The 27,868-nt window shown below is 48.2% G+C and overlaps 1 protein-coding gene across 2 annotated transcripts in view; it reads right to left on the bottom strand.

The window, feature by feature from the left end:
• Positions 1 to 25,389, bottom strand: part of ELOVL6 (ELOVL fatty acid elongase 6) — a 77,349-nt gene extending 51,960 nt beyond the window's left edge. The window contains exons 1-2 of one of the 2 annotated variants that reach the window (XM_075421334.1): positions 25,296 to 25,380; positions 25,077 to 25,138 (exon numbers count right to left, since the gene is read on the bottom strand). In XM_075421334.1, the coding sequence (XP_075277449.1) occupies positions 25,077 to 25,090 (14 nt within the window). In that variant the 5' untranslated portion in view covers positions 25,091 to 25,138; positions 25,296 to 25,380. Of the gene's footprint in view, positions 1 to 25,076 lie in introns of both variants that reach the window. The other variant, XM_075421333.1, reaches the window with a different exon arrangement.
• Between the last annotated feature and the right edge of the window lie 2,479 nt (positions 25,390 to 27,868).

Raw genomic sequence — 27,868 nt, 5'->3', positions numbered from 1 at the left:
TTTGACAGTGTGCTCATTATGTAGCTTCCCACATGTATTACGAAACAGGTTGGTGTGTGTTTATATTAGACTGATCAAGACAACACTTCGGATTCAAAATCAGCCATTTATTTGCAGCTTAAAGGCCAGAAGGGACCATCACCTCATCTGATTTTGAGTGTCTTGAGTCCTCACATTTAACCTAGGAACTCCTACACTTGAGCTCAAGCAGTGAGATTTGGCTAAGGCATATCTTCCAGGGAGACATCTGCTCATGAGAGGAAGAAACCCAGATAAGAAAGCACCAATTCCCTTACTAATTTGCTCCTGTGCATAATCATACTTCTTACTAGTCAAAACTGCTGTGCACAGGACTTCACCTCCCAGGCACAGACCGTTGCCCAGTCTCCCTTCTCACAATGGAAGAGCTCTTTAGTGGTCAGTACTTTTTTTTTTCCTTTCCAGTGCTAACGTGCCAATTTTTGATAAAATCAGCAGATAAATACTTAAATTTTTCCCCAGAGGGCATCTTCAGTGGCCCTTGAATCATCTGCAAGCTCACAGCTTCTCCAATCTTCCCAGTAACACTGCCAATGCTGGAAAGATGCCCAGTACTTTTTTCAATATCCTAAACAATCTTTTGCCTTTCTTCCATGTCTGCCTCTTTTGACATCAACCCGAGCATGTTCTGTGGAACAAAAAACCTGACCTGCTGAAAACAGTAACAGCTGAGGCCCAGGCACATCCTCCAAAAAAGCTGTTCAAAATCACAGGACCTCCAAGCATCCCTGTATGTACCACTGAAGCCCAGAGACACTGGCTGTGTGTGTTGTTTTCTCTACAAGGCACTTCACCAAAGACTAAAAACATCAAGAAAAGCTGGAATCTCTTCCTTCTTGGCTATAAAAAACAAATACCAAAGCACTCATCGGCTGAATGGCACAAGACAAACTGAAAAACTGTTCAGCTACCCACAAATGTTTGACTGGAGGTCATTCTCAGCCCTTGGGAAGAAATATCAAAGAAGAAAAACTTAAGATGGCTACAACTAAAATCGCAGCCTAAGACCTTAACCACTGCCTCATCAGAAGTAAGCACCAAGGCCCAGAAGGGCTCCAAACAAACTGCAGCTCAGCACCTGCTTAGTGTATCTTTTACACATCCTTCTCAGAGTGAGACAGCTGAAGAATAGAAGGAAATGCCATACAAACAACTCACTACCCAATTTTGAGGTGAAATTTTAATTGCACAAAAATAAAGGTCTTCGGCTTTCTCATTACAAAACCCGTCTTATCTTTGTCCTCTTGCACGTTGGAGTTGCTCTTGATTGTGCAAGTGAAGACATCACCTGGTTGTGCAAGTTCCAGCAAGGGGACATTTATTCAGCAAACATATGTAAGAAACTGAACTCCTAAAATATTAGATGCATAAATGTAATTGTTTGCTTTCCTGTAATTATTCTAGGCTGTAATTTAAATACCATCCCTCCATAAGTAACAAGACGAATTCTGCACCATGCACGCAGATTCAAAAGACATCCTTTCCTGTGGCGGTGGATATATTATCAATCTGACCTCATATTTCATGTTGGATGATCATAAAATGCTTTTTAATGAAAATTTACGGGGCAGAAGGAAAGTGGCACTTCACATAGAAACATCTAAGCCCAACCAAAGTGTCTTCACAAATGTATCTCAATAATACTGAGAAGAATCACCTCACCAAAGAGTGCACATATCACCAGCCAAATAAAAAGAAAAAAAAACATTTTGAGTTAGAACACGGTATTTATTTATTCTTCCCTTTCTGTGGCTTACAAAGCATGCTTTGGCAGTAATTCCCCTGCTGTGTTATTTCATTGTTTCTCCATAAAAATTGCCTTTCAGAAATTTACATGCACGCATCCATCCACCCATACCTCACAGCTACATATGCTGAATAATCCAGACGAATAAACCAGCAAGTGTTACAAGAACTTACAGTTTTTAACTGCAGACTTACAGGGGGACCTAGAGAACCATTGCCTGTGTCATGCTCTGAATTAGCACTACACAGTTATGGAAAGACCTTAGTCCTCTTCGGCAATTCCAGAAGTTTTCTGGCTTGTGTATATGCAGTCAAATTCCTTTATCTGATGTCTCAGAGCTAATGGATCTCTGAGGCCAAATGACAGTACATTACAATTCTGAGATCTTCACCCATGATAAAACTTACCAGTGGCATCTGGAGTAGAGTTTGATAGCATTTAAACCTGCCTCTGGACTTGCTTCTTCTCCGTCAAGAAAATGGACATACCAAGCAGTTGCCAAAAGAAAGCTGAGACTGATGTTCACCTCCTGCTCTGCTTTAGTCACTGCTATTAATTATGCACAAATTTCTTGAACTTAAATCAACTTAAATCACATAAATCAAGACATCTCACACAGCCAAGGGTGCAATTAAGAGGAAGATTCCCAAATGGCTCAGCCCACAGCTCACCACAGGAAATGCAATGGAAATAGAGCACCCCATTTCTTCTCTAATTGTTTCCTGTTTACACAAAACCCAGCATTGAAGGGACCCTATAAAGGCAAACACCGTCATTGCTAAGAGCTGCCCAGGTTAACCAGGTCTGCAAAGAGAGGTCCAGACTATGCCTCAAAGACTGTCCTCTTCTTCTCTTTCAAATTCTCTGTCCCAGACTCGAGAAAGAGGTTTCAATATACAAAGCCCTTTTCTACTGACCACTAAGCACGCTTAGCCTTAGCCATCTTTACACTTGGGAGACATGAGGAGTGATCCAAAAAGACGAGACAGAATACAACGAATTTCTCCTGGCCTTGCAGGGAATTGCAGCTTCAAGTCCCTTGCAAAGAAGCTAATTTTCTAAGATTTTGAGATGTTGACCAGGAGGATTTGGTGATGTTTTTTTCCTGTACTCATTCTCCAGTCTTCCTGCTTATTTCCCACCTATTTCAACTGCCTAAACTATACTGAACTGACCTCCATCTAATACAGAATTATGTCATCATCCCAACAACAATTAAAAAGTACAGAGCCAGCCGACTCATTCATTATGATCTTCTAAAATGACTTCAAAATTTGCCTTTTGTGAAAACTGTGACTGACCCTAAAAACGTCACAAATCTGTGATTTTTCTCTTCCCACACAGGCACTGAAGTACAGAGAAGAACAGATGGATCTCTGTGCAGTCCTGCAAGCATGGGGCTGGGGAAAGAGCCCCCAGTGTCTGTCCGAGTTTGCAGCTGGGGTCGTCCATGGTTCTTCTACTGACAGATAGTAAAGAACAGCATTGATATAACTCTGTACTGGGTACTCCAGTCTGGTCACACCAACCTATGCAGGTTACTGCAATGCCTGTTGTTACTGAGGAATAGCTTACATGAAAGCTATGACTTTATCACCTTCTAAAAGGTTACCATTTAACTACAGAGCTAAGTCTGTCTCCACACTTCATTCTCATGCAAAGTCCCATGAAGCGCATCCAGACTCCCACGCATCATGTGTTGAAGTTTCAATGCTCTCAGGGACTTGGCTATCCAATCTTACCTTATTCAATCTGCAGGAAAACCTTTGCTTTGGGAAAAGACCACGGCACCTATGTTTGGTCTGCATGTCTATTGTATGGTTAGGACAGCTATTATGGTCCCATCCACAGAGAGCAAAAAGAAGTAGTACTAAATAAGAGAAGAAAGCCTTGGTGTCTCAAGCAAAACGATTATTGTATAAGCAAACAGGAATTGTATTAGAGATCAGCTGTTAGTAGAGAAAGTCTGACTCTACCCACAGAATAACCTAAAGACAACAGTGCTCTTTCTTTGGCGAGCTTTTTCTGCGAGGTGGGAACATTTCACATACCATTAAAACCTGAAATGGTCTTGAGCTTTTTGTTTCTGGAAGTCTGTACTTTATGCTTCACTTCCTACTTATTTGAATTCTGAACCTACCTGCAGAAAAGAGTCAAGTGAAATACTGGAAACTTTGCTAATATATTCCAGTCCACACTGCTACAATGGCACAAGTTTAAGAATTGTTTTAGGTCTCCCAAACTAACCTCTTATCAGACTTACGATGGTTACCCCAAATGACACCAAAAATGTACTGTCCTAACGTATTGCTGGAGAAGTTACAGAATAAAATTATACAGAACAGTAACAGTGGTTGTTCCACATTTCACTTGGAAAAAGTAACCCTGAAAGGTCTGAAACCTTCTCCGAATTCAGTGAAATGAACTTACCTGAACTTTAAAATGTACAGCATGTTGGGATTTTAGATTCTAGTTCACACTGACTGTAAGAGATGAATAAGAATCAAAATCAAAGATTTTCAGTATTCAAAAACTCTTATAGTTGAAACCTGGACCTGAATCTTTCACATTGTTCAGGTAGGTTTGCTGGATCTTCCTCCTGAGGTGAACTGGAAAGAGCTCCCAGAAGTCAGAGAAAGGCCCCCACCTCACGCAGGACCACGGCCCAGACTGGTATCGAACAAAACACGACGCTGCAAAACACAGAGTATATACAATGCACAGCGAGGTGGAAACGGGGGTTTACCCCCATCTGTCAGTGACTGTGGGTGCAGTAAGCCTCTGCAAAGCAATGCTCATTCCATCTGCTTTTGAGCAGTGCCATAAAATCGAGACAGTGTATGGTGCTACTCAAGGACAGTACTATTTTCTACCCAAGGGTGATAAAACAATGTTTGTCATTAGTGTGACTGCAGCCTACTGGACAACACGCTAATCTTTGGTGAGAAGCCCAAATACAAACATAGTTATTTACCTAACTCGGGTTAGAAACAGAGTTAGCATGTAAACACATTTCAGTGCCTACAGGGATAAGCTATTTCACAAAACAGTTACCTAATGGCATAACTGGGCACCTCTCTCCACAAAGTCCTGGACACTTTACAGAAGTGTTTATTGCTTTTGTTTACACGCCAAAGATCAAAAGACTTATTAAGCTAAACAGATCATAACCTGAAAAAGGTGAGGAGCAAGCCAAGGAAGTCATACGGACAGAGCATCGACACCAGGAACCGAAGACTCCAGCTTTGGTTAGGCAGGTTTCATCATATATGCCTTAACCACTGAATTTAACTGGTGAAAATGCTGTAGCCCTTCACGAACTAATAAACTGCCAGGAAGAATTTAAAGGCATACTAGTTCTGGTATACTTGTAAAAAATCTAAATTGTGTTAATGTTTGCAGAAAAACAGGTTTAGTACTACTTCCATTAAAAACACAGATCTGACAGAAAATACCTGAATCGGTGCTTCCACTTGGTGCAAAAGTATTCTGTCATAGCTGGGGAAGGGTTAATGAAGAAAATCCGTCATGTGCGAGTACCTGCAGGACGACTGCAATACATCTGCGGGCTATCCGCATCAGCACCTCTTTAGACTCCAGCAGATTTAAACAGAGTCTGAGAGGTATTTACTCATAAATCAGTCAAATATGTAAATCCCAGGATTTGCACACATTACCTCGAGTTATTAGACGACGAAAGCTGATTCAAGGAAGGTCAGCAGGCATTTAGTGCCAAGGTACACTTAAGAAAACAAGAGACAGAAAAACCTGACAAAATATTTAGGAAAATCGCATAAGGATTATCTCTGTAAGAGAATCCAGTCTTTATAAGGCTTCGAATCTCTCCTCTTTTTAACTCAGCATTCCTTTACTGCTCATGAAGAAAACTTCTCCTACAGCACCAGTGGAAGCTTTGTCTCAGCAGAACGTGGCAGTGCCCCGTTTGCTAGCTGAAACACAAGAGCAGAAACGCAGCACTCGCAGGCACAGATCTAAAATCCCCTTTTGTACATGTTTCTGACACCAACCACAAAGGATATCCCTCCAAAGGGATCAACAGTCAGTTGGAAGACGCCCTCCGATTGCTTTGCTGCACTGGTACACCTGCAATTCTGAATAAACCAGGAAATCATCAATAATCTTTCCTTTAAAGCTGAAACACCGATTCTGCTTTTAAATAAAGCAGATGTATATGTAATGTGCGTTTCATTTAAAACCTGACTTACAAGATAAAAATGCCTAAATCCTGGAGTACCACCAAATCCTAGCTAGATTAATTTTTAATCACTGCAAATCAGGATAGAAATTGTCAGCTAGTACAGGGCAGATTAAAAGTTAATGTAGTCCAGAAACTTCGAAACTTCACATTGAATTGCTGGAGAAGCATTCTTACGCCAAAAGGAAAGCTGTTCAAACAACACAGAAAAAAGTGGCGCCTGATACTTATTCTGCTGCAACCAGCAAGATGTTTCTCCCTGTGAATCTGCAGAGGGCTGGAAGCATCCTGAGCTAGGCTTCATTTCAGCGAACAAGGTCATATGGTCTGCTGGGCAGCTTCTCAGACCTCCTTGGCTGGTATAATGCTTTATGCCTCATTTGAACCAAAGCAAATCTGTTTCTCTCCCTGTCCATCAGCCTTCCACCCAAGGCCTCCCGCCTGGCAGACAGGTACAGGCACCCTTTGCAAAGTCAGCCAGCGATGCTGCTCACCACCACAGCGTCAGGCTCCCTTCTGAAGGTGGTTTCAAATTTTAGTGCAAATGCAGAGCTGAAGTCTACATCGGTTAACAACAGCAGAAACAAATTCATCCAAGTATCCGGGAAATGAGAGCTGCCAAGTCTGAAGCTTTAAAAAGTATCAACATACTGTGTAGGCCAGTAAGTAGTACTGGATTAAGCATGAATGCTATAGGTCTATTAAAGTCATTAAAATGAATTTAACAACTTAGACTTAATAACCTCTAACTGCATTGAGATGTCTCAACACGCTTGTAAAATAAACAGCTGGAAAATCTGGCCTAACTATCCATATAAGTAATATATGGATATTTCCTTGACTCTGCCCACACCCCAAAGCATCTTCCAGAGGTACAAATCTCTTCCCTTATCTTAAACAAAAAGCCAAGTGTCCAGCTTTGGGCCAGGCAGGGTATATGGCATGAAGCTGTAGGTCCAACAGTCTCAGGGCCAGCCAGGGTGGGAGTGGGTTTCCAGCCTGCAAGGGTACTCTGGTAAGGAAACAAAGCCTCCTCCTCCTCAACTCTGTAGAAGAGGGAATTTGAAAATCGGGTGGCCAAGTCCTGGTTTCCATTTTGAACTATGCACCTAAGCCGCTATTCATCCCAGAAATTCATCATGCAGCTGCACAAGGGGACATAAAAATGTTACCAGGAGCAGATGCTGCAATCTGGAGGTGGAGGAGAGCTCTTCTGCTCCGGTATGACCGCCCACCCCGTCTGCTGACTGAGTGCCATGCTGAAGAAAAAGCTTATTGCTCACCTTAGGTGACAGAAACGAAGAAATATTTTAGTAGAGCAGATCTCAACAGAGTATGCACTACCACTTACTGATAAAGATAAGGCATCTTTTTTAAAGTTCTTGTATTAGTGTCTGTTCTGGAACTTGTTTCTATTTACCTGGGTAAAATAAATCTAAATTTATGATTTACAAATCGGTGATGCCAGATGCTCTTTGACAGTAAATACAACACAAATTCAGAGGAAGTTGGGATAGAGAAGATGGACTAATTTAATAGAAAACAACAGCTCTGTTCATTGTTTAGTCCTTACTACACGGGTCCAAGGTGCCAGGCACTGCTTTGGGGAATCAGTAAAGTAAGTGGGGAGAATACAAGCACACATCCTCCTAATATTGTTTGCATATATATTTGGTCCAATATGTATTCAGAATCAATGACAAAAATGTAAATCCAAAAGTGCGTAAAGCTGGTCACAAGTCCTTAGTATTGCCACTGAAATGTCTGGAGGGCTCTCACAGCTTGGTTCAAGAAGCTGACAGTCATGTGCACTATGAAGAGCTAAAAGGAGAAGACACCACAGAAGCTGCATGTTTAATGCCCTCCAGCACTTACAAAAGTCACAATCAAAAATGCCAGGATTTTAAAACTTAAGAATCTCTGTTTGCAAATGCTAAATATCACTGATCTCACCAAACCTCCAATATTGAAAAGTGCAATAAGAAATGCCATAAATGCTGTTTAGCCTGAAAAAAAATCAATTGTGCTTAAAGAGAAGCAAAAAGGCAGCCCTTCAGAGGTTGAAGTTTCTTAAGGCAAAGCTACCATGCCCAGGCACTCAGCAGGGTGCCTCTGTTCAGGTGCCACCGCTGTGCAGAACTAGCAGGGACCGTAGTTTCAATGCAGGGAGGGTTTCGAAGGCACCGTCGGTGCTGGATTCTCCTTGGTGACATTGGGAAACGCCATCTGTCTGCTCCCAGTCTGACACAAAATTGATGAGTAGTAAAAGGCACAGAGGCAAAAAGCACGTTTCGTTCACAGCAATGCTGCTGCAAGGTGATGCTGTGTGGCACGATCTCCTGGGAATGTGTATGTAATGGTCTTTGAACCATGAGGGAAGAAGCTGTCTGCTAATTAGCTCCCTGGTATTTGGCCACGCAATGTCATTCCTTGCATGAGAATTGCTGGGAAAACATTGGACATCATCTGATTAAAAAAAGGAAAAAGAGCTTTATGTGACGCAGCTTAACGAGATGGGCTTCAAACTAGCCCTAAAGCAAGCTGGACAAGAAAAATAAATGGTGACTTGTTCAGAAGAGATTGACAAGACAAGATAGTCACAGCCATCTGGTATACTCACAGAGAAAATTTAGGAGCCTGGGCTGTAAAGGGAAAAATCCTGAAGGCATCATTGTTCTTCCATACTAACACGGATCATCAAAGATTTCAGGAGCGTCACTTCAGACCAGAGTACCACTCGTATTTGGGAAGACATGCAAACATGAGCCGCACCTCCGGAAGCACGCGAGCATTGTACTTCAAGAACAGACACCCTTTGAAGTGGCAAGAGGCACGGACACTGCATGGCTCCGGTGAAAGATCAAAGTGGGAAAGCAGGCAGGGCTGCAAGGGTGCAGGGCTGCGGCAGCTCACCCAGCGAGGAGGAGCAGGACAGGGCCCTTCCAGGAGCACCCTGCGAGCAGGGTGGGTGGCATGCAGGGCCTCCGACCACCCACCGGCCCCCTGGAAGAGCGGGACAGCGGGGCTCGGGCAGCTCTGCCGTGGTTCTCAGCAATGCCACGTGTGGCTCCTGCCCCAAAAGCGCTTTCAGGCACAGGCTGCCCTGCGTGGGTGGCTTCTGCAGGTGAAAGCATGCGGATGAATTTAAACCGATGGGTCAAAATGCCCTTGGGGGGCAGGACCTGAACAGCCAGAGCGAATGCAGCTGGTGGGGCGAAGTCCCAGGCGGTGATGCTGCGAACGGCGCTGCCCCGAAAGCAGCGATTCACAGCACTCCCTCCTGCGCCAGGGGCTTTCAGGCCCCTGTATTTTGTTGCTATTATTCACTTGCGGGCGAATTATATTAATGTTTGTATCCAAATGTAGATACCTCCCACAGCCCGGGGAGCCAAACACAAACACGCTGATTATACAGTGTCTGGGGCACAGCCCTAGTAACAGAGATAAAAATCAACACATCCAGGGAAGCAGGAGGAAAAAGGCAGTGCAAGAGTGAGTCAGCAAATGTAAGCAATATGTTAGCCAGGCGAGCATTTCTGAAGGCACCGCGAGGTTGTTCATGCTGCAGACAAAGTCACATCCCTGAGAAACTGGACGACGCATCACCTTGGTGCGAGGGGTCCCTCTCTTTGGCAAGAGGAGCTCCGCATCTTCACACTGCTTTCGGGAAGGCTTTAACGCAGGTTTCTTCCATTGTCTCCCCCTTTAAGTCTGGGAAAGCAAAAAAAATCTGTGCCGTGCTTAGAACTACGGGGATGTGAGCATGGGAATCTGGTAAAGCAGAAGACGCCAGCCGTGAGCTGTGTCAGGTGTCATGATGAAGGCTGCAGGTTTCTGGGATTAGCCCGGTCACTTTGCAGGCCATGCAACGCTCCACCGAGCCTGTTTACAAATTAGCCCGTGATCTGGCTCATCCTCCTGCCAGCCCGCACTTCTCTGCAAAACAAGTGAGCCGGTGTCTTGGAGCCCCACCACGATGCGCCCCCACCAGCGGGCAGGCCTGCCCCACTGCAGATGGCCATCGGACGGCGAGTCTGAACCCCTTGGGTCACACAAACCGCAAACGACCGCACCGCGCCCAGCGGACACAGCTGCAGAGAGCAGCGAGTGGGAAGAAAAAGCAAGGTGCGAGGCCAGAAGTTTTACAAAAGTCACTGGACTTCAAGACACCAGCAAACTTCTTCGCAATTTTTCCGATCTAAATCCTGTTTTTCTACCACTTTGAAAATGCTGACTCTAATTAACTCATCTGCTTACATACTCTCGCGCCCTGAAGAGGATACTTGCTTTTGTAAATGATATTTATAAAACAAGAGCTATTTAATACCTCCTCAACATATATCCATAACCTTCAAAATGTCTCCTATGAGTCAACACACTCTGACTAGAACTGATGTTTCTTTCCCCTTTCTGTTCTGTAAGGCCTTCTCCAGCCTATGGCCACTTCCCCAGAGCATGATGGCAGATGGCAGCCTAGGCCCCTGCCCACATTGCCTGGTTCAACACTGGAGACAGAATCACAGAATGGCAGGGGTTGGAAGGGACCTCTGTGGGTCACCTAGTCCAACCCCCCTGCCGAAGCAGGGTCTCCTACAGCAGGCTGCACAGGACCTTGAGATGGGTAGTTTTATTCTAGAAGAGGAGGACTTGCACAGGGAGAACTGCATGTAAACCAGTCTCTGGGAAACATGCCCTTTTCAGTTTAATTTTCATGCTTTCTAGTGATCTCCCACATACTACCCTTCACTCCGTAGCCACATGTTGCACTTACACCCTCTTCACCAGTATTTCTGCAGGAAGCCCATGGGATGGCGGCTTATTCTGGCCTCAGCAGCACTCATATCTCTGTCTGGATCAAAGCTATGGCTAAGACCAGAGCCACCTCCTGTACTCATACACAAAACTTCATATCCTCTTCCCATTCAAGCCACAGACATGTCTCCCACTGACTTGGACAAATCCCAGACGCCAATTTCAACAGTGAAGCTCCTCGAAAGTCCGTAGTCCTCCGGAAGGGTGCCTTTCCCACTCTTTGAATGCAGCAGGTTGAGCAGGACAGTCTAGGGACCAGACCGCCGGGTGTTAGCATAGCAGACTGCAAGATCCAGTTAGAGAGGGATGTTTGTCTAATTCACAACCTGAAGCGTTTGTCTCTGCTCACGCAGCTAGAAGGAAACCGCTCAGACAGCATGGGTGCAACATTTTGGGCACACGAGCCATGAGCACCTCAGCATACACGCGCTCATGGGTACTAAATACCAAAGGACACGTGGCCTCTGCGCCGTGCTGTCTCCAGGACTGCTTTAGGGAATGCCACGCAGGCAGCCTCTGGGCAAGGACCAGTTTGACGATTGACTCCCTTCCGCTGCGCCGCAGGAGGTCACGGCCCCAGAGAAGCCATGGCAGGTGGCCCTGGCACAGGAGGACAGTTCACCTCACCGTAGTGGTGGTTGCATCCGCGTGGCATGGGGCGAAAGTTCAGCCCCAGGGAGCTACTCCAGCGCCAGCAAACCCCAGGCAACCCACCTTGACACCACCCCTTTGTGCAACCTGGGTGGCAAGGGAGGCCGTCCCTGTTGCCTCACCGGCTGGCTGACATTCAAGTGGCAGAATTTCATCCAGCAGCCAGGGAAAAACGCATGACAGTGCTATGCGTGTGTGCAATGCACTCTGGCTTACTGTACGTGCAATGGGAGGCTCTCCAGAGTTCTGGGAATCGGTCTTGCTTTCTTTTCACCTCATTTAGGACTTGGGAGCTGAGAAGAGAGACCTCAACTGACAGTCAGTGGCACTGATCATCCTAACCTGGTGAGACTTCTAATTGCAATGGTTTTGAGCAGCGATCTGAGCAGCCCCAGTTGCTGTGCAGAACCACCACTTTCAAGACATCCCTTCTGTTGTTAGAAATGTTACATCATAGAGCTTTCTGTCATTATAGCTTCCAACTCACGAAGAATGTGACTGTGGGATTTGCCCTTAAGAAAGGGCAAAGAGATACTAAAATACTGTAACTCTCCATAATAACACAACAAATGCAAGTGTCCCTCTTTCAAGCTACACAGCTACTTTAACAACACAAGAGTCACTTGAAATTCCATTGAGTCAAGACTCATTCTTGAAAATTTAAACAAGGCAAATGGGTTAAAGATCTCCGAAGCCAAACTCATGTCCCCTGTAAACAGATACAACATCATCTAGATTAATGAAAATGGGTCTACTCTCTGCCAGCAATAAATATGGATCGTAACTAAGGTCATCGGTACACAGCCTATGAAGACAAAGTGCTGGAACATAATCATAAAAGAAAAGTGTAGGCAAGAAGCTTGTGGTCTGTGAAAAGCCTGCCTCAATTGTACACTCCATTTTAATTGACACAATTCAAAACTGCTCAACATACCCGCAAGAGTTCATCACGATAAACCAAAGGACCACCCTCAGTATCTTACATACTGTGCACACCAACCCTGAAGCCACTGGCTCTTCATTGGTGAAGATGCTTCATGACACCACAACAGCTGAAGTCACTGGAATGGCTAAGGCAAGAAGAGCATTTAGAAAGCCTGAGGTCGAAATCTGGATGCCCAGCTTTAACACCGATACGTGACAGATGCTAACAGACCCTTTTTTGTTTTCCTAGTCCATTTTTGTTCTCGATCAAGGGCACGCTACTACAGAAAGCACAGGGAGGAGTTCTGCTCATTCACCACACAGTAAAAAGCTGTGGTAGCTCTCACAATTACTATTTCTCCCTAATCTCTGGATTGCCCATATTATCAGCCTAGTGTGTATTTTTTCCTAAATGTAGACACAATCTCTTCTTTCTTCATGTTCTTTTAGCATCTTTTCCAATTATTGCATTTACAGTAATGACCATTGCAAAATATGTGAATTGTCATAATCATTTTACATACCAGATGCTACACTACATTTAGCCAACACATCGAAGTTTAGGGACTACATCTCTTATACTGAAGCCAACAGAAGTTTTACTCTAGACTTTATTTAGCATTTTTCCAGCTAATGACTGGAAGTGGCTTTTAAGAGAGAAGCCCCTTTTATACGGGGATACGACGGGTGCTGAGGAAAGCTTCAAGCAAGCACTCCTTTCGTTATCGCCCTATTCCAGAAACCAAGGACCAAGCGCCTCCATCAGAAGGTGGCAGCGGGCCCACCCCAATGCAGTGCTTTTTCTGTTTGTCTGGAGACAGCTCAGGGCCAGGCCTGCGCTGCCCAGCTCCATCGGCCCAGCGCTGAAACACACACCGGCTGCTGCCCACTGCACAGGCTGTTCTACGCCAGCATCCAGGGCTCCCCCAGCCACTCGCGCTGCCGGCTTGACTGTTCCTAAACGGAAAAAAGATACACGGAAAATGAAAGGGAGAGGGGCGGAAAGGGTGATAAAAAGGAAAATCAAATAGATATCTGGAAAAAGAAAAAAATGCATGGTGCGAGGAGAAACGAAGAAGGATGGTTGGAAATAACTATGGTCCGATAGCTCCCTGAAGTCTCTTTATATTCGTGCAGAGAAGGGAGTGGTTTTAGGATTTCACTTCTCTCTCTCAGCTCCCTATTTCAGGATGAGATGACTCAGACACCTTACGTAGCAGGCGCCTATGTGTGGTCAGACAAATCCCATCACCAGTGCCTGCAGGGTGCTTGAGGGACCGAATGAGTGAGCAGTAACCTAAACTGCCTGTAATCACCAAATGCCAGGATCGCAGGCATGCACACGTCCTCCGCAGGATCAAAAGGCGCATGTGGACGAAGTGGGAAAGGCATGCACTGTAACTACCATCTTCAGTAGCGTTACACAGGGACCACCTCTCCCTGACATCTAGGGCCAGGTTTCCAAAATGTTTCTTTCGGTAAAAATTTTTCTTTGATTTCCTAACAAGTGTGAACATCCTGCGTACAACAGCCTTGTGACAGTCTGGCTCCAAGTGTTGCAACAGGAACACCTGGTGTTGATCCTATTTTTCAAACTATAGTTCGAAATTTGCCCATGATGTAAGCACTGATGTAGGAGGGCAGCTCTTGGAAAATGCTGGAAAGCTTATGGGAAATTGAGTTTTGTCTGCCTGGGGTACCACTAGTTTTAAACTAAACCACTGACCTGTTAGGGGCAAGACTGAGTTTTTCATAGCACCCACGGGCAGTGCCTTGCACAAGGAGAATCTTCCCTCGCATGAGACCCCCAGAAATGCCGCAGTATGTAGGGTTGCTGGGCATTTTCAGCATGAACTGACAATCCAAGTAAGATTTAAAAATAATGGATTTAACTCCACAGTATTTACAGAGTTTTCAAACAACAAATAATGACTTAACAAAATAAACTGACAGCTTGTGTACACAGAGCCATTGCAAGAGGGAATGTCACTCCCAGTCAGTTCTGGCGTGACTGATACCAAATATAGTATTTTCTTTATCAACCCAAAAAGGGTATTCAAGCACACAGGAGTGATCAGGTCAGATCAAAGGTTGAACTAGGTCAGTATCCTGTTTCAGACGGCGGCAATACTTTTTAAAAAAATTTAACAGGGCAACGCTCTCACAAAATAATTTAAAGACAACATCATGCAACTTGAAATAATTTTACTTGTTAAACAATCTATTTCATCAGGGGTCTGCAATCAGTGCTGTGCACTCTCATCAGCAGTTCCACTTAGCACATCCTCAGAGCTTCAGCTTTCACCTAGGAAACGCAGTGAAATCGCCAGTGGGCTTTGCTGGGTTTGGGTCAGTCGCCCATGCACAAGGGTCAGGTCCCCATCCACACCTAGGAGAGGGGACACAGCAAGGCCCCCGATGATGAGACCTTGAGGTCTAACACGGGCCAGGGCAACCATTAGTTCCAGAGCTATCATGTCAACAGAGCAAAAGTCCTTGCAAAAGTGAAGGCAGCTAATGAAGACCAGAGGATCTAGACATCTCTAAGGTGTACAAAATAGCTTGGAGTTTTCTGCTTGGCTGTCAAGCCACGGATGAAGAAACAAGAAGGAAGGAATTGAAATGTAAGGTGTCCACAAAATTTCCTGCTTATAACCAATGCCTCTCTTGCTTGTGACCTGCAAAGATGTGGAAAAGGAGTTGGACAGCCAGCCCTCCCATGGAGAACAAAAAAAACCGAAGAAAACCCAGGACTTCTACCTGCCTGGAGATTTCATATGTTGGAAACCACAAAATTCTCATTAATGTTTGCAGGGGACCTGCATTCAGCAGTTGCACAACAGAAGATCTAGAGAGAAAATTCCCAATTAAAGCTAAAAGGAAAATTACATAAGTGAAAAGCCAGAGTTTGTAAAGATTTGTTAATAAACCCACTATCTGAATGAGACAGTCCAACAACTTTGGCATCCTGCTTTTGTTTATACTTAGAGGATTTCACTATCATCTTAAGTACCTCTTAATGGTTCTAAACATAAAATAAAAGAAGGAAAAAAATTAAAATAAAACTAGGCAATTTTACTAGCCAGAAGATCAGACTCCTCAATAATATCATTCTGGTCTTTTTACTGAGATGCACTTGGCCCATTGTTTCTTCCCCTTAAAATGTTAATTGGCACTCCCTGGGATTGCTCTTTCCAGGTGTATTTATACTACTGATGGCTCCAGACATACGGGGCAGATATTTGTCCTTAACAATGCTCTTTATCAACCTTAAGTTTTATGTCCAGCTGTAACTAAGGCCATCAGATATCAAAACCAACACACTGAATTTGAGGAGCTCATAATCATGGATGATGTCCAATTCATTTTTCACTCACTTTGCAGGCTTCACATGCTAAAAACTAACTACCAACAAATTTTAAAAATTCTGTTTAAAAGTTCTCAACAGAAGATGTTGAACAGTCTGAAGTTTTATTCAACTACTTGAAGGACAGTTCCTTCCACAAATTTGCAATTAAGAATGGTTTGGACTTTTGCAGTTTAATCCCATGATACCAACAATAAACTGCCTTGCCTCCAATAATACAGCAGCTCTTCTTAATCCTCAGTTACCACAATCAAGGAGACAAACTTTGCCCCACATCTTTGGCAAGAATAAAGTATTCTTCAGTGCTAGCACAAGTGTAAAGCTGCATAGTAATACTGTAAGGGCATTATGTTTTCTGTGCTGTTTTAATGTAGTTACTCATATGGGTCTTAGCACCTCAGGATCACTTTTGTGACATGGTAAAAGAACAACTTTGAATATCCTCAGAAAGGAATCGCTCACAATTTACAGTTGAGGAACTGAGGCATGAAGAACAATTTCCAGAGATGACACAGGTTCCTGACTTCCACGGAAATCGTGGGACTTGGGCACGTTCAGCAGAACCGAGCCTGACTGACTGACACCTGACTTGTACAAGGTGGCTATGGCTGCATTCAGTTTGAAGTCAGGCTCCCCACATCCTCAGAGATGTACTGATCATCATTCCCCTGCATGCCATGTAGCACAAACCACTACGTGTACTCTGCAAAGCCCCAAGTCCCCTGGCATGAGGTAAACCTTTGACTTGCATCACCTTCTCTTCCTCCCTACTCCGAACACCAGCTCTTCCAACAGAAGGTCAAGGTCTGCTCAGTAGATGCAAGATCTGCCCATGATTTCATCATTCCATGGAATGTCTGCTCTGCAGGATCTGGGTCCCTTCCTTAGCCAAACTGAGGTCACGACTTTCTTGGAATCCTTCCACCTTGCGCCGGCACCATAAGAAGGACTCACGGCAATCAAAAGGTAAGATGTCCTCACAAAAGTCAACAAGATTTGCAATTGAAGGTTTGCAGCGGAGCACACAGTACAAGGTAGTATCAGGTAGCACTGCTACTTTGGATCTGAAAGCAGTAACAACCACACTGGCAAACCCTGCACACGATGTGATGCACTTTTCTCCTCGAATTTGCCCGGGTGCAGTCTCAGCCCTGCTGTTTGCCGTTCTGCTGCTGGCCTGCATAACGCTAACCTGGGTGACCCTGCAGAGCACCCCACCGGGCTGCAACGGTGTCCCCCAGCAAACCCAGCCCCAGGGGACGTCACACTGTGACATGGACAGGAATAGCATGGCTTGCAGCAGCAGCACTTCTGGGACACTTCAGCCAGTGATGGGCCACCACTGTGCTAGGCTCTGTGTAGACACAGAGTAAGTGCACAACCCTTCTACTCCAATCCGGGACTCAAGCCCAAGGCTGAAGTGGGCTGACAAAACGGTTGGCAAGAAAAAAAAGTATTGGGTAGCAGTGCGAGGGTAACATGGTTACACAGATAGGTCACACGTTCATACAGTCTGGTCAGTGAAAAGCTTATTTTACATTTTAGCTGATGTTAATTTACATTTAAAAATAGTAATACGTTTAACCCCTGCCCATTTCCATTAAAATAAAAAGCATCTAAACTCTCTATTAAGCTTTCCAAAAAGCATTTTAAATCTTCTTGCCTTGTGCAGTCCCAGTGGACCTTGTAGTACAAAAATCATTCTCAAAGTTGCAGAAAGCTCCATAAACACTAATGAAAGTTTCTCCTTGAAGCACAAAAAATAAACTCCAGCCCCGTAACCTCCAATGTCCCCAGCTCTGTACTGACAATACCTTTGCAGAGAAGGGTCTCTGCAGTCCCCATCAGCCTCTCCCTGGGCTCCAACACACCAGGGGTACCAGCCTGCCCGTGCTAACCGCAGTCATGAAGACAGAAATGCTACAGCCTTTCCCCTATGAATTTTTCCCCCTTTTTATCTCTATATTTATTGCTAAGAGTTAGCAGATCAAAGTCAGTTGAAAAGGGCTTGGGATAGACTCTTGAGCAAGGGGCAGTGACTGCGCAATGACATAAAGGAAGAAAAAAGTACAAAACATCCTTTTATTCCCAGCACCACTATAGCTGGCTGTGGAGAAGAGACCGACGGCAAACGCAGTGCATAAATTTGAGAGTTAAATACTCGGCCAGACCTTTCTCTGCTGAGCTCAACGGGAACGTGACCATCTTTGACTTTTTGAGGAGCGCTAGAGGTACTGGACACAAATGCTCGCTGCGTTTTCAGCAGGGGGGGGTCAGGGAAAAGGCCAGTTACGTCAGCCATTGCAGAAAATGGAGTAATTGAGACCCCAAATCACGCAATGAGTTACACACAGCGATCTCCTGCTTACCCTGAACCCCATTAAAAGGCAACATCTACCAGCACAGAGTCCATTAAAAGACCAAGATCTAACAAATTATTGGAGCCTGTCTACAGTGCTTCTCTTACCAGATTACGGACAACCAGACTGCACCCATTGGAGGGAGGAGGAGAATATGGAAGCTGTCCCCATGTAAGTTTTATTCGCTGCTTTTAAAGAAGACAGTTTTTAAAGATTTCTAGGTTGCAAGGGACATGCACATGTAGCATCCGCCTCAGAAAAACTAGCAGCAGGAAAAAACACACCAATCTAAATAACAGCAGCTTGTCATCAAGGCATGATTAAAAATTGGCAATCAGGAAAGGAATGCTGCTGCGGTGCCCAGGAAGAGCCCAGAAGCATGTGCAACCTGACAGCAAAACAGCCAACAGCAACTCACATGCCACAGTACAAACTGCTGTCTTCTCGACGTGAGGCGATGACCTCAGCCAAAGATGCGCTTTTCACTCCGGCTGCCTTCGCCTGGGGTGCAGAAGAGCCTGTGGAAGCCAACTGCAGGTCGCACTTTTGCCAGGACTGATCAAGCAGCGACGCTGCCATGTAACAGAAGCGGTATCTGTCTGCCCCGCGCTGCCCCGACAGCCCTACCACCACATCCTTGTGAAGCTACAGCTTGGCAGACTGGAAAGCTGGACCAGCGCGCAGGGTGCCTCGTCCCACTGGCTCCGTGTGGATTCAACCAGCAAAGGACAAAGGTCAGTCTGTCTGTCTCTGCATGGGTGCCTGTATCTGCAAACCAGCAGAAATAGCCACAGATGTGAAACTGCCATCTTCCAGGGGAAAAATTCCCTGCGATTTGACAGGGCCAGGGAGTTTAGACAAGCAATGAGACAGCTGGGCACTCTGTACCCCATTCCCAAGGGAAATCAGCTTCTTCCCATTGCTCCTGTGCCCACCCACAAAAAGCACCCTGACTCCAGGGGTTTATGTCACCACTTGCTGCTCAGCCCCTGCCTGCACAAGCACCCCTCTGCTTTCAAAGTGCGTGCCTAGTTGAGACATGAGATACTTTTTCAGAAGTGCCAAAATCATTCAGCATCCTCCCAAACCAAACATCTCATCCGTCTCATCCCAAACCAAAATGCTCTGGAACGTCCATATTCGCTTTTGAAAATGATGGCAAGCTCCTAAATTCCTTCTGGCTCCATTCTTACAAGTTTATTATTCCCACAAGCACATGGTGTTTCACAAAGCAGAAGAGATGCCTTCACTCTCAGAAGCTTAAAAATTAATGAAGCAACATGATGAGAGATATGTTCATACTCTAGGGACAGGGTGAGCAAAAGGCCAATGCCTATGTTTCAGTGGTAGGCTGAATCCAGAAGACACCGATGTGTTTATCTTCAGGATGACATTTTTGTGCCACCATCTTTCTTCTCTCCCCCCCCCCCCCCGCCCCGAGACAGAAAATACCTGAACTCTGAAAGGACATGTTCTGTTAGTCCTCACAGACTCTGTCCTTGCATTTTCAAGGAGCCAAAGCTCCATGATCTTCCAATCCATCGGCCTTTTGCTCTGGAACGCCTGAGGGATGGAAGCAAGGCAAAGGAGTGGGTATCCTCCAATCTCTGCAGCACCAAAGCTTCTGTGCACTGGTGGCCCAGTCAGCTTCATGGCCAGTTTGCACACGAGAACAGCAAAAAGCCCCTCAGGGGGATGAAACGTGGAGGCAGGCTAAATTCTTGGGTTAAATGAAATTTGCTCAAGTAAAAGTCTCTCAGTAGTAAAGCACAACTCATACTTCTCCCCTTTGAGTCCTTTGAGTCCTTGCTGCAGCACAAAGGGAAGGACAGGGTGACTTCTGTGTCCCATCCACATCCTTCACCGGCATTTAGCAAGAGCTCGGGGGGGGGGGGGGGTGGGGGGGTGGAGAAAGAAGTAATTTACATCATTTTTTGGCTGCCACTCACGTATGCCTGGAGAGGTGCACGCACAGACTCTCACTCTTGATTTCTGCATGAGGTAAGAGTAGCTTAAGTGGATGAGGAAAGCTTGTTCTGCACTTAGGAAACAAAACTGTCTAGGAGGATGGTGCTCATGGGAATTATTACCAGGCAAACGCACTTGCAAACCCAAATTTGTTGACCCTCTGCTCTTCCACACCTATCTCCAGTTTTGACCAGAAAGATACCAAAGGATAAATTTCTCTCAGTATTGGCTGCGCTTTCTTCCTCTCGCCACATAAAAGTTTCAGGCAACAAAAGGTTAAAAATAGCTTCCTGCACTAGGATGTTTTTTTCAAATACACAAAAATTTATACTCCTCTGAGGTTTACAAAGTCAATTTCAGAGTTCAGTGTCAGTTGCCAGCGCCCCTTAAACCCAAAAAATGCCTAGCTGCCCTTACGCAGTGCTTCTCTCTGTACTGACAGCTCACTAACAAAAACGGTCACTTTCGCAGCAAAGCCCCACAGCATCTCTGGGGAATAACCAGCTCCGCTTTCATCCTGCTCATCCTCCTCCGCTCTGACTCAGCTCCCGCTACTACCTGCGAGCACGCTGCTGGCTGCCATGGGTTAAACCTTGCCTTTTCAGGAAGAAAAACAGGAGAGGAAAAAGCCAGGAGAGGCAAGAGAGAGGGGAGTGAGGGGAGCCTGCCCGGGGCAGCAGCCGGCCGGAGGGTAGCGGCGCTGGGGACAGGAGTGGCCAGAGCTCTGCAGCAGCCGGCGGAGCAGCAGAGGAAAAGTTTCTGCGATTTTAGGCAAGCCCTCGCGTGACGTCACCTCGCCCAGATAATCTCGACGCAGTCAGCACAGGCCTCCTGCCTCCCCATTGGCGAGCCCCTCGTCAGCAGACATCTGAAGATAATTATTATTGGCCAGACAATTATAACAGGAACAACTGTCACTTCGTGCCGATGCCCGAACCTGGCGCTCTGCAGCACGATGGAGAAGGACCCCGGCGGTCACCACTCCGTCCATGCGTTTCTGTCACTTTTGCTTTCCTAAGCACCGGCCGGTTTTTGCTACCTCACTGGCTGCAGCTGGGAACCGGGATGGATCTCGGCGCTGCCACCCTTTCGCTGTCTGGCTGACTGAACCGCGAACCTTCTGCAAAAACAGTAGTGTATTTATTCAACGAGAAATAAAGGACCAGAGCTGCATCAATTTTCATGCAGCAGTTTAAGGAAAAAAAAAATGCCTCTGCAGATTATTTACTTCATCCCTCCTCCCTCTTTGCAGAAGTTCAGGAGGAGGCACTGGGTGAGTTTAATCTGAGAAATCATTTTAAGCAATTATTTTCATAAACATTTGATTTCATCCTGATCTTACTGAAATCAAACCTCCCATGGTCTGAGCACAACAAAACCAAAGTGATACTATATTTTGTAGCAAAAGGTACCTACCTGATGGCATTTTATGTAAACATACACCACGAGCAGCTTTCCGGCAACACAAAGCATAAGGAGCTTCATCGGAGTAAACGGACCCATTAGTTCTTTAACCTCCTCAAACCTCGCCATTGCTTGTTTAGGGAAGACAGCTAACTGGCGGCTCTCGCCCTCGGAGACCAGCACGCTGCAGGTCTGTCTCTGCAGCCTGCAACCTCGTGCTGCTGTTCCTGCCTCCCCGCAGGAGAGCCAGGCAGTCTGGGGGCTATACCATAAGGGCGTGCACATACGTGAAGCCAAGAATTCAGGAAGGCACGAGACCCATCAGCTTATAAGTATCAGGGAATAGACTATTCATTTTTCCTCTGTGTCAAAACAGCCACCTCTTTATAGGACTGCTAATCTAGGCCCAGGCTCTAAAGAGGTCCCAGTGCGATGCACGCTGCAGGATGGGGGCCTCCCTAAAGTGAAGTGGGAACATCTGGAACGAAGCAAGGAGGACCTCGTTCACTGCCGTTAGACCTCTTCACCATCAGACGGGCTCCATTCATGCCAGACTCAGAGGGAAGATTTCCAGGGGCAGAAGGGACAGAAGAAACAAACCCTAGGATAGGGGCATGCTGAAGAAAAGCCTGAGTGCCAGCGATGGGTGAGTGCAGAGGACATGCATTTGCCCCAGGGAGCGATGGGGCTTGGAGCAAGCTCGGGGACAGAAGCAAAGGAGGGGCGAGCCTTGGCTGCAAAGAACCAGCCACTTCTTTCCTTGCACCGTGATCCATCCAGACCAACCAGACCCGTATCTAGGGGTACGCCACTACCTCTGGGCTTTGCGTTCAAGCTTTTCCAGCTTTAGGCTTATGTGCTTTAATTAAAAGGGCTTGTCAGTGCTTTAACCAGATCAGAACCCAGAGGGTATGTAAAGGGATTCATGTCCTGCCTCAAACTGGGCTACAACTTCATATGCAACCTAGTCAGACTCCAAAGAAGCTTCTCAAAATCCAAAAGACGGGGTCAATTCCTTAGAGCCTCTTCATGTCCCCTAAAGCCTTTTTTTTTTCCTGCCTTATAAGCTATCAAGAAGTATTTCTGAGATGGAAGTAATACAACGAATGCCACACCTATCCAATTTGTTTACCTCCAACGTTAGGCACTGTAATAGCATTGCATCCTGATGTAAATGGCGATTACAGTGTGAAGTCCTGCCGTAGTCTTTCCTGAAGCTAGTCCACTTAGCCCTCTTCCTGCCCAAAGGACGAACAACTGTGTTTATCTCTACAAACCACTACTTAACAACCTCATCTTAGGACACTTTTACACTAATGATGTGCACATTAGGGCTACGCCTACAAAGTTGAGAAGCCACGTACTGCCATTGATGCCTGTGTAAGCAAACCTATTGCGTCATCCTGATAGGAATCCGAAAGGCCTTCTTGCATGGCCCTCAGCTGCTGTATTTTACCAGTTCAGCTACCCCGAAAAATTCAAGTGCTGGAGTAGGACCCGTTTCATTAAGCGAGTGAATTTCCTGAAGATAAAAACCACACGATTGAACCTAAAACTTAGAAGAGTCTTTAGCAGCATTTTCAGGAAAAGCCTGCCACGACAGAGACCTCAGCAGGCACAGCTCCGTCTCGTTTCCAGAAAAGTTCCCAGGCCACAAGCAGATCGCTCCCCTCCTTTACTCTCACGTGAATCACAGGTACCAAATCACCAGTTCCCTTACAGAAGGCAAAATCGGACCAAAAAGCGCGTGTGCACGGATCATCATGTCTCTTTCGCAGTGGAAAACTGAGCGTCTCCTCCTTCAAACACGGGAAGCGGGAGCCTGGCGTTAGGGGAGTCCCAGCTGGCGACTTCTGCAGCGCATGAGACTGCCAAGGAGATTTTAATAACACTGTTTAGCATTTAGATAGTCCCTCACATCTTCAAGGCACTCGGCAAACATTACCAAAGCCATCAACACGCCTCATGAGGGCATTTTAGCGTTATTATCCCCCACCCCGGTCTTTCTCTGCTAGGGAAACTGAGGCCTAGGAGAGGTTATATAATGTCCCCAAGGTCACGTCACGAAGCGCAGGAGAGCCAAGCAGAAGATGCAGGAGTCCTGGTTCCTAGTCATGTTCTTTCATCTGAACTGCATCTCTCCTGGGTTATTTGGCTATTATACACACTTAGGTATCACCCCCCCCACCCCCAGTCCTCTTTTACCAGTTTGCCCTATTCTGATGCCAGGTTTCTTCCGGAACATGGACAAAACGGGAAGCATCCAACACTCCCAGCCCAAGAATATCTACGTGGCCTCCTTTCTCCTAAAACACGAGTGACACCAGCCACCCCTCAAGAGCTAATGAGCTCACCCGCAGGAGAACAGAGGGAGACATACACACACTTAAATCGTCATTTTAATTATATCGCCCTTAAAAGTCCCCAGACGAGTCACTGGAGGATTCCAGCAGGTCCCTGGCTGAGATCCACCTAGGGACCATTCTGCCTTGCAAATGTAGGCACCAAAGCTTGGACCCAGAGACAGTCCTACCCTGCCATCATCACACAAGGGTGGCACGGGGAAGGTCCTCACTCAGGAGACAGGGGGACGACGGAGCCCGAGAGGGCAGGCGGCACGGCGGAGGGAGGCCAGGCGGGCCATAGGGAAGTTGAGGGCAAGCTGGGGAGGGAGGCCACGGGAGCAGCAGAAAGGGCAAGGCTGGGCGCCGGGGATGGAGCAGCAGAGAGGCGCGGGCGAGCATGGGCACGGCGTGAAGGCAGGGCCCGTGCGGGCAGACGAAGCCAGGACGAGGACCGGGAGGAGGCGTGATGGAGAGGGGGATCCCAGCCTCGGGGGCAGCCCGGGGTACCCCGCTGGAGGGGGCAAGGGCCGCCGGGGCTCTCCCTCCACCCCTGCCCCCGCTGCCGGCCGAGGCCCGGGACCGGGGTGCCCCCGGGGCAGGGAGCTGGCTCCCGGCACGGCGCTCCCCGCCGGCGGGAAGGCGGCGTGCGCGCCTGTGTCCGTGTGCGCGTCCGTGAGGCTCCGTCTCGCCGCGGCCCGGGCAGCCCCACGGGGTCTCCGCGCAGCCCCCCGGCACGGCGGGTCCCGGGAAAGTTGACAGACGCGTGGCCGCCAATGAAGTTTTATTAGGAGCTGGGGGGGGGGGTGGGGGGGGTGGGCTGTGCGGCGAGCGCAGGTACCCGCAACTTGTTCGGCCGGGCGCGCCGCGCGGGGAGCGGGAGGGCCAGGCGGGCCGGGCCAGGGGAGGCCGAGGGCAGGGCTGGGACACGTGCGCGGCCCCGCAGCGCCGGGCCAGCCGGAGGGCCGGGACGCGGCGGGAGCGGGCGGCGGCGGCGGGGCCCGGGGCCCGCACCGCGCCGCGCCGGGACGCCCCGGCTCTGCGCAAACCCTGCGGGGCGGCCCCCGCCCGGGCGCGCAGGTAGCGCCGGCGGCAGCGCCCGTGTGGCCGCGCACGGCGGCGCGGAGCCGCGCCGAGCAGCACGGCACCGCACCGCGCCGCGCCGGGCGCGCACCCGGATGGGCTCAGCGCCTCCCCGCCGACCCGGGCGGACGGGCGAGCGGCGGGGCCCGGGGGCGGCACTCACCAGTTCTCCTGCATCCACTGGATGGCCGCATGCTCGTTGAACTGCTTCTCGAATTCGTATTCCTGCAAAGTCAACACTGACATGTTCATTGGCCCGGTGGCTGCGGAGCCGCTCCCCGCGCCGAAATGCTGCCTGCCGCCGCCTGGGGAGCCGGGCCCCTGCGCGCCCGCCGCCGGAGAGCCCCCGCCTCTGGCCTGGCCCGCCCCGCCTCAGCGGTACCCCGGGTTTAGCATAGCTCCGCTCCCCTCCGCGCCTCTCCTCCCGGGCCCGCCGGTCTCCTCCTCTTCTGCGGCCGCCGCGCAGCGCCCGGGGGCGGCGCGGTCTTAGTGCCCGCCCGCCGCCGCCGCCGCCGCCCGGGACACCCGCCCCCCGCCGCCGCCCCTCGCGCCTTCCGCCCCCGGCTGCCCGGCGGGCGGCGGCGCCCCGCACCGGGGCTGCGCTGCGGGGCGTCGCGGGGGAAAGCTCCTCCCTGCCCCCCCCGCCAGTCCCGGGCCGCCAAAAATAGCTGCAAAAATAGGCAGCCCGCACGGCGCCCCGCGTGCCCTCCCCGCACACCCGGGAAATAAAGCACAAACTGAGATTTAGCCAGAAAAGCAAACGCGTACCCCTCCCCCCCCAGTGTACCACCCCCCCCGTGTCCTTTTTCATTTAAATTCAACATGCACCTGCTGTGGCTGCCGACCCCCCCGTGCGCGGACCCTGTGGTGTAAAATCGGGTACGTGATACCCCCTGTACATCACAGCCCCCAGTACATCTCATCCCCTACTTTACAGCACCTCCGCGGCCCGGCCCGGCCCGGTCAGGGGCTGCAGCGGGGTGTCCCGGTGCGGGGGGCACTGCCCTGCAGAGGGGCACCCCGCGCTCCCCGCTGTGCGCAGACCCGCTCTTGGGTGCTGCCGTAGGGACGGGGCTGGTGGAGCGTGGGGCAGAGATCCCAGGGGTAACTATCGGCCACTCAGCTCCCCTCGCAGCTAGGGCGCACGGTGTGCTTATTTTGCCTTCCCGTCTCATCTGCCACACTTTGGAGTCTCCAGCTGTGTTCCTCCGGCTCCTGCAGCACCCTGGACGCGCTTTGCCGGACGAGCTGGGCTAAAACTAGTTCCAGCCCCCACTGAGCTTGCAGTCTGAAGGCAGGAGGAGAACAGCTTTCATGTCGAGAAAGCTAGCCACAAATGAGCACATCCAGCACAGGTCAGCGCGCTCTTGGCTCTCCTGGACTCCAGTTCTCGTTGACGTGGAAGTGCTTAATGTCATGAAAGCCAAGCACTGAGGGAAATATAAAAAAGGGAGCCCTCAAATTGTGGGACATCAACAGCTAGCTGGTCTGATGTTCCTGCTTGCATTTTGACGATTCTGCTCTTCAGAGTTATGTTTTTCAGCTTTTCACTTCTTTTTTCCTGACAATTACAACTCTTCTTTTTTGCTAATGAGGGCTGAGTTGCTCACGTTGTCATCTGACTGGGGGTTTTAAGCAAAACACAAAACATCTCACTGCTCAGGCTGAAACTACAAGGCGATGCTGAATTGTTATTTATTACTATTGTACCCAGAGGCTTACAATGGGTCAAGGTCCCATAGTCCATACTGTCTGTATAGTCGAGACAAAGGGGAAGAGAAGCAGTCGTGACCTTGCTTTCCAGATGGAGAAGCTCAGAGAGCTGCCAGGGTTTTCAAAACTGCTTCACATCATCTTTCCGTGGCCAATGAACTGGGTGGTGGAGAGGTGTTTGGGCAAAGCTGGCTTCCTTCGCACTCCTGCTCCAAAAGACCTGCCCGTCAAGGCGCACGTTAGTCTTCCAAATCTCCACGAGAGGCAGTTTCAGTGGACGGGGACCCGAAGGCAGATGGGGGAAGATGGATGGAGGCAGCTCCAACACAGCCACAGCTGACATTGTGCGGCTGGATGAAGCGTGGGGGGAAGGTCTCTTCACAGCTGCAGTGCTTGGGCTCTGAGCCACAGGACTGCTCCTTGCCATCGTGCCAGAGGATAAATGCTGCCCCATGGCAGACATCGGCCCAAGTCCCCTGCTCTTCTGCCAGAAGCTTCCTGCAGGGTTGTACACGGATGGGCCATCTCCAGCTGAAATACCTCCTGGTGGTGCCCTCACTACAGCGCGCGTCCGCACTCGCTCCGTTAAAGGCTTCAGGTGATGCTGCTCATCCATCTGAACAATATCTTTAACACAGAGGTGTGGAGAAATTAATGTGTGAATCGACAAGTGCTGGTGTATGTCAACGCTCTTTGGTCAAAAGTGACTAGGAAATAAACAAGGAAATCTGGGCCCCAATTTGTGTGTCTGGTACATTTACTCACATGAGTGGCAGAATACTTTTTCTGTCTTAAAAGTGAAGTTGTTACAGAGAGATGGTTACCAGAAATATTAACTTTGAGGGAAAAAAAATTCAATCTCTTTTTCTGCAACTCCAAATTATTTTGGACTAGAAATTTGGGTGTCTTAATGACTTACACCATCCAATTATTTCATTAATATCTGGTGGGTTGAAGTTTATGGTCTGGGGCTTGCTTTCCTCCAGAAAACAGTTCTTCAGAACAGAATTGCCCCACATGCAAAGTTTCTGGAGTGCACAGATGGACTTCTGAAACCCTGAAGTGGCAGATTGACCAGAAGATCTGCGACCTGCTCTCTCACACTGGTGGCTTTCCAGAGTCAGAGCTAGAGCTGGCAAGGTACACAGGATGAAGATGAAGGCCATAAGATGCTATAGCAAGGGCTCCTCAAGGGTTAGGGTGGCCATGGGGCTTTGGGTGAGGTTGGCTGTTGCCCCCACA

The sequence above is a fragment of the Opisthocomus hoazin genome, chromosome 5, assembly GCF_030867145.1.
Source record: "Opisthocomus hoazin isolate bOpiHoa1 chromosome 5, bOpiHoa1.hap1, whole genome shotgun sequence".
Taxonomy (NCBI): Eukaryota; Metazoa; Chordata; class Aves; order Opisthocomiformes; family Opisthocomidae; genus Opisthocomus; species Opisthocomus hoazin.
The sequence above is the reverse complement of the archived record's forward strand: the minus strand, read 5'-3'. Positions and strand labels throughout refer to the sequence as shown.